The 11,816-nt window shown below is 39.2% G+C and overlaps 1 protein-coding gene across 1 annotated transcript; it reads right to left on the reverse strand.

Annotated features, from left to right (window-relative positions):
• Positions 1-527: 527 nt before the first annotated feature.
• Positions 528-3,492, reverse strand: LOC123447276. The gene is made up of 6 exons (XM_045123864.1): positions 3,366-3,492; positions 3,067-3,192; positions 1,980-2,159; positions 1,430-1,483; positions 1,179-1,328; positions 528-960 (listed from the first exon to the last, which is right to left on the reverse strand). Exons 1-6 carry the CDS (start codon positions 3,462-3,464, stop codon positions 598-600), a joined length of 972 nt encoding a protein of 323 aa, XP_044979799.1. The 5' UTR covers positions 3,465-3,492; the 3' UTR covers positions 528-597.
• Between the last annotated feature and the right edge of the window lie 8,324 nt (positions 3,493-11,816).

The following is an 11,816-nucleotide window of genomic DNA, read 5'->3' on the forward strand; positions in this document are numbered from 1 at the left end:
TACCAAGTGGGACCCATCACCAGATGCACTGATGAGTTTGATCCCCTTCTTTAACGTAACTACACTCCCTGTTGACATACCTTCCCCTTTTGAACCACCTGGTCACATAGGAGCTATTATTGCCATCTAAAACATTACACACGAGCTATTTTCTTCAACTATGCTACTTTCTTTCCAATTCACACCAAAGATGTTGCACAAGAGCTATTTACCTACATTCTACTATAGGTGCTTTCTTGATCCCGAGTGCGTATTAGGTGATATGGGAGGTGGGATGCTCCCATGGTGCACGAGCATGTCGGCATTGATTCCATGCACAACTACTATTTATCTTACGAGAATACTGCAATAGTTAGGCATTTGGTGAAACTTTACGAGTCAGGACCACCTGCACCTAATCGTTTGGAACTCTCGGTACAAGATTTGAGCAGCGTCATTTCTATTTTGCCAAACGGTACAAGATTTGAGCAGCGTCATTTCTCTTTTGCCCTTTCTTCAGCAATGTCTTGCAGCAAAACCACATCCAAAAAGCATAGAAGAACTTCTCATAATTTTATTAGGCGATTACAATTTGATGACACCGAGTGTCTACAAATCTTATCTCACACAACCCCCGGGACCACCATATAGGCATCCAGCACGATCAATAGGAGTAATAGAGTGGCATTTGTTACTTGTTACTAATTTTGGCCAATCGGTCGTCATTGGATTACTTCTACCATCTTGATCAATGAATCGAAGGTTTGTGAAAGATGCGGCGCGACCTTGGCCACCATTTGGGTGAGCACCACTTCCCATGGGAGGAGTTGGAAGTGTCTTATCGGCAATCACAAAGGCACCAAAAGCCATTCCATTTGCCTTTTGTGCCAAATAGGTAAACAAGGACCTTGGGAAGTATCCCACTCCCGTGGGGTTGCCATTGAAGCCATAGTACACCCACCAATCTCCACTTGTTTTGTCCTGCCAATGGTTTTGGATTCAGTTTAAGTAAATATTCTAATAATATTTTGTTCAAGATTCATATTGGCTCATGAAAGTTTTGAGTAACATTGACTATGTGAGGTCTATAGTAGTTATGGTAGCATGAATATAATAAAGGCTACGTAATGATCAACTATGGTACCATTGAATGGAGAAAATGATGCTAAAATTAATAACAAGAAAGATGCAAGTTCTACCTTGAGCACTTTGAGTGTGACATTTTGTACAGGTTCATGGACACCTGAATTTGATTTTATAACATCACCTGGAGCTACCAGAGAGCCACTTGCTCGTATGAAACCAGGGCAGTTCATATTGAAGCAACCGGTTGCATCATATCCATCTCTCTATAGCATGTATGGCAGTGCATGGATCAATACTCTTAGCACTATGTTTTCGGTGAGCGTAAGGTCGCTTGTTCGCAAATAATTTAGAGGATTAGTATTACCGTCCAATAGGTATAGAAGTGGGGACGTGAGTCGCCGTAGTTTTCTGGATGAATCTACAAACATAAGAGGCAAAACCATAAAAACCAAGAAAATCTTACCTTGCAATCAAAGGGTAAGACTGAGGTAGATTTGATAAAGAATTTCAATAAATGTAGAAATTTATGATGTGGTACTCTTGCTATTTTGAAAAGGCATAAATTCTTAATAAAAAATTGTTGTGTGCTGCAAAAATTGTATGGGTGTTTTATTGCAATGGAGAACACATAATGCTGGGTGGAAATTCCAAGATGCCCTCACTTATTTTAAGACTTAGTTGTAGCTCAGAAATGCGTAATAAAGCGAGCCGGTCAATTGTTTTCTTATGCACAGTTTAAGTGAGTTTAATGATATATTGAACATTTTGTCTTATTGGAAATGAGCTTTTTTGCAAAATCATTGTTGCATTATCAAACTTGTATTTATTTGGGAAACATCTTGCCTGTGGTATTTGACCACTAGTACCCAAACAGATGCGTGAACCGAAGTCTTGCTTAGAAAAAAGATACTTACATGCCAACCAACTTGAATTGCATTAAAGCTTGATTTAACACCATCTCCACTATGGGTAACCGTAATAAAAGTTGAAGTCAATTGCCTAGGTTTAAGTTTGTGGCCATACACGCCCGTGGTGGCCTGTAAGCCGTAGTAGTTGTCGTTGGGACCTCCAGAGGATGTTTCGTGTACTGCAAACTGGAAGATAAAATAAGTCAGATAAAAAACACATCTATGGAAGAAGGTGAACAAAAAATGCAACCATAACACCATAATGCATACACCGCAAATGATTACAAAATTTTGGGTAACACTTCACAATTTGCACAATTTTTGGGCTTGTGTTCAAATATGTTAAGATAAAAGTTCCTAGAAGCGCTGGTGGTGCTGCATATGCGATATGCCCACACATTATTAAGCTAACCAATGTACTCCTTCTCTACCTAACTTGTCAATAACAAACCATGGATGTTAATTCTCATATTTGTTTTGGTTCACCTAATAATGCACCGCTCTCATATTGTCTCAGGAAGAATTGTGTCATAAAATAATATGACAAATACTCTCATTCTATATTTAGAAGTCACGACCAGGTTACTGCATATTATTGTTAGGTGCATAACAATGATTATAATGAGAATTAAGCACCCATACAATTATCATGATTAGGTTGGAGATTTTTTAACAAGAAATATAAATTAATATGAACAAGAAATGTGTGGATACATCACCATTTACATTTATATGCATAATCATGTTGCTATGTGGTAAGATATGTAATTATCAATTTTATGATATCACATGAGAAGCAACAAATATTAGGAAAATACTAGTAACAATAACGCATGGGAAACTTAATTTCTAATATTCTTTGTTATTTTCTCCACCTCCTCACTTTCGTCATGTTACATCTAATAATAGCCATAGATAACTCATGACACATAATATCCGACTTGATGCTATATTATACTCCCTCCGTCCGGAATTACTTGTCACCAAAATGGGAAGAAACGAATGTACCTAGATCTAAAATATGTCTATATAAATCTCTTTCTATGAAAGTAATTTTGATGGAGAGAGTATGATACAACGAAGCATAACTCACATAGGTTTGATCCCATGAACCCGAATCTTGTCCAGAAGCTGCTGCCACAATGATAGTTGACTTCATACTTATGTAATTTTGTTTGACTTGACCATAAGCTGAAGCTTGCGCGAATGAAGTAGGTTCCTATCAGGAAAATTTTAAATACACATTATTAGCTAAAGAAGTCATATGAATCAGCTGAATACATCGGTTGCATTAAGATCAGATGTACTAACTCCGCCTTGCCTCAACATGAGTCATGCTAAGTAGCATCTTCCAATATATAAAAGTAATATACAACACATAATAGTGTGTACCTCCTGAGTAGTAGAAGACAACTGAATACCTCTAATTTCAATTGCATGAAAAAAGAGACACAAAGCAATTGCTCGTCGAAGTAGAGTAAGTCTAAACATTTTGTGATGTGAAAGGATGAGGATTCGCTATACACATCAAAAACTATATATAGACCCGGTGTATCCTAAAGATGGGATACACATATTTTGATATAAGTATGCTTGATCTATGTCATTAAACTCATTAATTATGGTGTGAAATACGTATTTAATGCTAATTAAACCATGCAATAATTACTTTAAAAGGTGTATCTTTCTCTAGTGCCAACCGAACCATAAGAAATGAATGTATGCACAAATCTTTATATTAATGTCAATAGAACGTAATAAACTAATTGACAGTAGAAATATCTGAAATTGCTGCAAAAATAAGGTTGCTAAATATGTGCAAGATTACTCTAGGTAGAATATATTACTTGAATGTCGGTGTATAATATTAATTGAATACCAATTTAGTCATATGATAATTCATTTACAAGATGTATCTTTCCATACTACCTACCAAACCATAAGAAATTAATTGAATATACGCACAAATCTTTCTTTGAATGTCAAAAAAATATTATAAATTAATTGAATGTATAAATATCTCTATTTGTTGCGAAAATAATTGTGTTAAATAGGCACAAAATTACAATAAGTAGAACACAATTGATCACCTTGATATCAAGTAATTTCTTACACATCACAATGGTGGAAAACGGAAAACATACATAACTACAGCCACTGAATCCTATCGTGAAAACTTAAATATCACAACAATATTTGATCCTATCCAGAAATGAATGTGCACAACCATATCAATGCATAACATCAATATCTTATATGTATTCTAGAACACTAACTCCCTAGTTTTAAAGAACCCATATTCAATAAAGGTCATCAATTAGAATTGGGTCACTCAATAATGACCGGATCAACAATTTCTCAAATATCCATCATTCATTTATGTATACTATACACTATGCTTACTAATTCTTAAGCTCTCTCCATTAATTGGTTTAGCCGATTTTGACCTCGTCAACATTTTCTTAACCACTCCCCTTCAATTATTTTAATGCACTATATTTGCTAATTTTGAAACTCTTCACTCGGTTAAGGTATTCAATTTTGGATTTGATTTACTAAATTTGACCGAGCAAATGATTTTGCAAATCAATCAACAACAACTACAACAACAACAACAACAACCAAGCCTTTTAGTCCCAAACAAGTTGGGGTAGGTTAGAGTTGAAACCCATAAGATCTGGAAGCCAAGTCATGGCTCTGGAACGTGGATAGCTAACTTCCACGCACCCCTGTCCATGGCTAAGTCTTTGTCGATATTCCAAACCTTCAGGTCTCTCTTAACGGACTCCTCCCATGTCAAGTTTGGTCTGCCACAACCCCTCTTAACATTCTCAGCATGCTTTATCCGTCCGCTATGCACCGGCGCTTCCGGTGGCCTCCGTTGAATATGTCCAAACCATCTGAGACGATGCTGGACCAGCTTCTCTTTAGCCGGTGCTACCCCAAGTCTCTCTCGTATATCATCATTCTGTACCCGATCCTTCCTTGTGTGGCCACATATCCATCTCAACATGCGCATCTCTACTACACCTAACTGTTGGATATGTCGTCTCTTGGTTGGCCAACACTCCGCGCCATACAACATCGCAGGTCAGATAGCTGTCCTATAAAGCCTGCCTTTTAGCTTTTGTGGCACTCTCTTGTCACAGAGTATGCCAGAAGCTTAGCGCCACTTATTCCACCCAGCCTTGATTCGGTGGCCCACGCCTTCATCGATATCGCCATCCTTCTTCAACATGGACCCCAAATATCGAAACGTGTCTCTCTCCGGTACCACCTGCCCACCAAGGCTACCCTCTCCATCCTCGTGCCTAGTAGCACTAAAACTGCACCTCATGTATTCAGTTTTAGTTTTACTAAGCCTAAAACCTTTCGATTCTAGAGTCCACCTCCATAACTCTAACTTTCTATTAACCCCTCGGCTATCATCGACTAGCACCACATCATCTGCAAAGAGCATACACCATGGGATATCTCCTTGTATATCCCTTGTGACCTCATCCATCACCAAATCAAAAAGATAAGGGCTCAAAGCTGACCCTTGGTGCGGTGCAGCCCTATTCTAATCGGAAAGTCATCGGTGTCGCCATCACTTGTTCGAACACTTGTCACAACATTATCATACATATCCTTGATGAGGGTAACGTATTTTATTGGGAATTTGTGTTTCTCCAAGGCCAACCACATGACATTCCGAGGTATCTTATCATAGGCCTTCTCCAAATCAATGAAACCATATGAAGGTCCTTCGTTTGCTCCCTATATCACTCCATCAGCTGTCGTACCAAGAAGATGGCTTCCATGGTAGACCTCTCCGAGGCATGAAACCAAATTGGTTTTTGGTCACGCTTGTCAATGTAACATCCCAAATTTTGGAATGTTAATAAAATTATTAGATTGATTGTTTGTTCTCTTGAGTGATTGAAAGCTTGAGTGAAATTTGGAAACTTTTCAAAACTTTTGGATGAGAGGGAATAAAATGACTTTCCCCTTTTTCCTGTGAATTCAAATTCATCTTTTTTAAAAAATCAGCGAGAGGAGATAGCATGACTTCTTCAACTATAAAGAATTTGAATCAAGGTGGCATTGGAATTCCTTTCGATTTTGCTTTGCATTTTATTTCTTCCTCACTCACGGAATGCCGGAACCATATCTTGTCAAGCAAGAAAAAGAGAGGAGAAACATGACCCTCCAAAATCCGGGGATATTCTTTGAAATATTTGAGCTATGAAACCCAAGATTTATTTGAGAAAATATTTGCAAAAAGAAATAAAGCATTTAGGATTTTCTAAAAAACCTTTTTGTGAAGTATTTATTTTGGTAGTGGAAAAATGCCCCTCTTTTTGGATTTATTTTTCTAATTTTTTTAATATACTATACCTCTATATTCCGAGGATATTCTATTTCCTTTTAATCGTATTAATTCCTGTTTTAATAAAAAGGGAAATAGATCTCTTATTTTAGGAATGTACTTGGGCCACGTTAAGAAACCAATCTGGCACAATCCCACCTTCTTCTTCCTCCTCACGAGGTTCCTTCTCTGGCCATGGTAGAAGCTTCCCAGGAAGCTTCCCTCCCCCGATTCACGGGCTACACTTCCTTCCCGAGCCTCCCGCCACCCCTATAAGAACGCCCTCCTCTCCTCGTTCCATTTTCCCCATCACCTCGCCTTCTCCCTACTCGTAGCCACTGCGCCACCATCCTCATCTTCCTGTCAAGAACGGAGTACAGTAGGTCTCATGGCGCTTCCCCATCACCCCTGCCGAGCCTCTCCAGCGCCCCACCCCCTGCGGTGCTACTCCTCCGCCGATTCCCCACCCCACCGGAGACCTCCCCACCTCGCCAGAGCAGCTACCTCGCCGGAGCAGCTACCCATGGTGAGATTCACGAAATCCCGTATTGCAGTTTTTTCAGAAAATTGCAATCTTAGAAAATTCATATCTATTAGTGTATAACTCCAAATTAGGTGATTCTTTTTGCATTGGATCACAAATTTTATGTAGTTTCTGTAGATATACAATTGGTCTATGTTTGGATTTACAAAAATTTGAATTAGATCATATTTGATTTAAAGCTTGTTTTGCTTATACCGGGAGTTTAAAAAAAGCTTTTAAATTAATTCTTTTTGCTACTGTTTCCTATTGATCATATATTTCAGTACTTTAAGTTTCAATTTTTTTTAAATATTTTTACTTAGGGTTTTAAGCAAAACAGATTCTGTTTTAGCCTTTTTTGTTTTCTTGCTATTTCTTTTGTATTAATTGTTCTTAATTTGTTTTTTTTTGTAATTGTGACAAGTTATATTTTGTTTTCTGATATTTACCAGTAACTTTTCAACAACAACAAAATTTTATTTTACTTATTCTTATTTGTTTGTATGGAATCAATTCTAGTTCTATACTAACTTGCGAATTGATTGCATTGCTAGTTTGATTTCCTATTTTGAAAATACTTATAAAATAATATTGTTTTTGTAAATTTTACTTCTGTTATCTTAGTTATTTTATATTTTGTTTTCTGTTATTTTTCTATTTTAGTGTTTGATGTAGTAGAAGACTCCCTAATCTTCTTTGAAGTTTCCTTCGGATTCCTATTCGCTCTCTCTTTTGTTTTGATTGCTAGAATGATTGCTAGTATGAGTGCTTATGTGAATGATATGTTTGTTATATAGATTTCATCGGAGAGTGACGAGTAGTCTATCAAGTTATTTCTCGAGAAAATTCTTCTTCGTCAACATCAGCAGGCAAGTCATTTGATCATGTATCACCTATGTTTTATGCATCGTAGTTCTACCATCCTATGCCCAATTGCATGCTGAGTAGGTACTTGGAAATTATGGTTATATATTGTAGTATCATGTGGTAGGCACCCAACAACCCCGTTACTTGGCCCGGGACGACAAATTTCATATTGCTATGCTTGAGTAGACGGGATTCTGGTTGAGAGTTTACCACGAGTGATGCGAGAATAATTTAATAACCAAGACCGGTTAAGTCAAGACTTTTTCAAGACCTCGTGATGCAATGCAACTCTGGGTGAAGGACGGTTGATCGGATCCCTGGAGAAACCAGTGGATGACCCGGGATGCTGGAGACGGCCATGACATCTTGCGGAAAGCTTCACCCAGGCTCAAAGAGACGGACGGATATTTTCAAGACCCAAGGCTTACCTGCACCGCCACAAGTTATGGGCTCTGGCTTGGTTGGACAACGCGGTGACTCTGGACAGGCGGTGCTAGCAGATGTAGAAGAACGGTAGGATTGGATGGGCACCGACAGGGATTCAGAGGGACCCGCTGAAAGACCATGTTTTGATCATCCGGTTTTCAAACACCCTGCAGTGCGAGGAGATACACGGAGGCGATCAAATCTTGTGGGGAATGTGTGCAAAACTCTGCAGAGTACTCAAACCTAATCGATTAGCCATGTCCATGGTCATGGACAACTTGAGCCAAAGGAACTGAAGTTATCTGAAATTCTCAACACCATTATAAATACTTGATGAGGGTAATATTGATAACTTGGGTATGAGAACTGGTTGGCGGAACCATCTCATTAACAACCAACAGCGTAGTAATATTTTGCTTTTAGCCCCTCTCTTGTTGTAGGAGAAAATTTGCTTTACGCTAAAGCTTACAACACCACCTACCATATATGCATATAGTATAGATGATATTTTACCCCCTCTCATATGTGACTTGCCGGCATATTCAATATGCTGACCTACATGGCTGCAACGTCTTATGTTGCAGATATTTTTTTCCTTGACGAGTAAGAGTACGATTCAGGGTTACGGTCTACACTCAACTTGCCGTTGGTGTTTATTGGGACTCCACTCCCTTGACTGCTTCCGCTGAAATATTTAAGGTATATATCAGTTTTACGCTATTTCCATGTGATTGCACTTTGATATATACATTGATGTACTGTGTGTGCCAGCATACTGATCCAGGGATGGCACAAATACATAGAGGCTTGACTCGTCTTGAGTCGGGTCGCTACAGAAATGGTATCAGAGCACATGTTGACTGTAGGACGTGACCCTAGAAACTGGATATTTCTTAGGATAGGATCTCTAAAAAATCTTCTTTTCAAGAACACCTTTTACTTCTCATCTCTTCTGATTTCATCAAATGTTCTCTCTCACCTCAAATAGTTAGACAATACCCTTTCCCCTTTGACCACGTGAAGGATCAACCGACTCCCACTTCAAAGTAAAGAGGATTTCATCATGCAGTTGAAGCTACACCAAGTGAAGACTCTCAAGACCCGAAGAACTCGAAGACCCTGAAACGTTCCAATGTTTATTAGAAGTCCAAACCCCAATTATATACCCATGTTAGTTACGATGATTTGTGAGCCGTCATTGGTGTGTGTTTTCCGACGGCCACAAATAAAACCTATTCTCAAAAAATATTGTTTGTATTGTGTGTATCTCCCTCCCTCTCTTACCCGTCTCATCCCCAAAACATCAACCCTACCAGATGGAGTATGAAGCTGGACTTGTAGTCTCTGGACCAATGACCCAGCTGGAGGCTGAAATATGGATTCAGAACATGGAGAACCACTTCGGGAGCAACTTGATATCAAGGAAGTATGAAGTGGAACACGCTCTTCAGTACTTTACACAAAGTGCTGCAATCTGGTGGAAAATGCATCATGCCATACAAGGATTTAGTGGAGCAGAAACCTGGGACGAATTCAAGAAGACTTTGTTAAGATCCCGACTTATTCAGAAGTGCTATGACAATCCGAAGGAGAAGACTTGTGCATGCAAGATCTGTGGAGAAATAGGACACACCCAGGAAGAACACAAGGATGGATGCACTCATTGTGAAGAAAATCACCCAGTTGAGGAGTGCCCAAGTAGTCAGGTGACTTGTTTCCTTTGTGAAGGAACCACCCACTACCCAGCTCAATGTCACATTTACCCCAAGGTACAACAAGTTGTCCAGCAGCAGAAAGAAGCAATGAAGGAAACACTCAAGAAGAATATTCTAGAAGAGCGGGTGATGAACGAAAATATTGAAGACCCTGATGGACAAGGTCTGACCAGATTTTTCTCCAATGCATGCTACTCATGTGGAGAAGAAGGACATTATTCACACGATTGCACGAAGGGAAGCCAAGAGTATCTGGGAAACTTCCTGACGGAAAAAGTGGAGTTTGATCCACTTGAAATAGAAGAACTGGCCAAAATAAAGGAGTCCGGAAAGAAAAAAACGTACCCTCAGAAGAGTCAAATATCTGCAGATATAGACCTGAGTCATGTCAGATGTTACAAGTGTATGGAATTTGGCCACCACAAATACATGTGCTCAGGAAGGAAGCCGGAAACCCAAGGAGAAAAAGCAAACACTAAGACGCCTCGAGACTTGTCAGAACTCATTTGCTTTCGTTGCAAGGAAGCAGGACATTTTGCTAGCGATTGTCCACAAAGGAAGAAAGTTAACAAGGAGTAGTTAAGTTTTGACGGCGGCAATTAGTGTAATCTGAAGAACTCTTGTTTTTCATGAGATCATGGAGTGAAATTTTTGTAACAGAAGTCCCTGAGATTGTAATAACATCATGAATAAATGGAATTTATTGTCTCATGATTGCCTATGTTGAAAATGTATGTCTTGTTTCTCTTCGAACAAAGATCTCTGAACAATTATGAGGATATGAGAAAATATGGTCTATGCAGGCATGAGTATAATTCATTTAAGTGTGGTAGTAATCGGTAAACCCACAGGATCCAGTGAGTAGGAATGTACCATAACTACCAAGGAGACATATACATTCCTCTGAGTACCTATTTACTGACACCTGCAGATGACAACTCTCTACGAGTCATTCCTCAAGGGCCCAGAAACGATGATGACCCTGACTAGTGATCATGATTACGTGAAAATCCTGAAGGACATGATGAAGCACATTCATCTTGAAGGAGATGCAGTCTACAAAGGCTACCCATTCATGGAAAGTGGAGTAGAACTTTGGTATGTGGAAGTACACCTCCACCAGGTGAAAGGAGTTTGTCCAAAGACTATGGGGCAATACTTTTTCATTTCATGTGTACCACGAGCAACCTTCTTTGATGCTGTTCGTGAAGCTGCCATGGAAGCCATACGTCAAATCGGAGAAATACTTGAAGCAAGACTCCGTCATACCCAGGAATACGTGAGTGAGGTACGTGCGGAGATGATGGAGATGAAGCTCATGACCACCATGATGAAGCAAAAGATGGATGATTTCAAGGATCACCTCGGAAAGTTCGAGTGGAACTAAAGTACCTCCAAGAGAGGCAGATGAATAAAGTTGGCAGAAATGGTCGACCATACCGTACAATGTGGATGGCAGCATTTGTAATAGAGTACTTTTGAATTGGAGTCTTTGAGAAGAAATTAAGGATGTAATAAAGGATTGATTATGAAATGAGTATGATTTATGGATGAACCAATACATTTTCATGGTAAACACACCAGCGAAAAGCATCCCACAGAGTGGAGTGTGTACCAAAAATAAGTCTGAGGACTATTTTTATGATAGTTACCCCAAGAGTATGATGGAATCAAACACTATGGAAATTTAAAGGCGGAGTAATTCCAAGTATGCCTGCAACCCACAGACCCCGAGACTAATAAGGATCAAGTACTACATATTTGGAGAAGGAAACTTGGAAAAAGCTAAGATGATCAGCAAACATTTCCCTAGGAGCATACGAAAACCTGAGAGTTGTGAGGTTACGATAGTCGTTTGTTCAGCTTGCAGAATCATTGGATTTATCCGAACTTCGTTCGTGGACAAGAGAACTCTGCAACGTTTGTGAGGATGCCCAAGTGTTAGAATACGAGATTCACTA

Source organism: Hordeum vulgare, chromosome 4H, assembly GCF_904849725.1.
Source record: "Hordeum vulgare subsp. vulgare chromosome 4H, MorexV3_pseudomolecules_assembly, whole genome shotgun sequence".
Lineage (NCBI taxonomy): Eukaryota > Viridiplantae > Streptophyta > Magnoliopsida > Poales > Poaceae > Hordeum > Hordeum vulgare.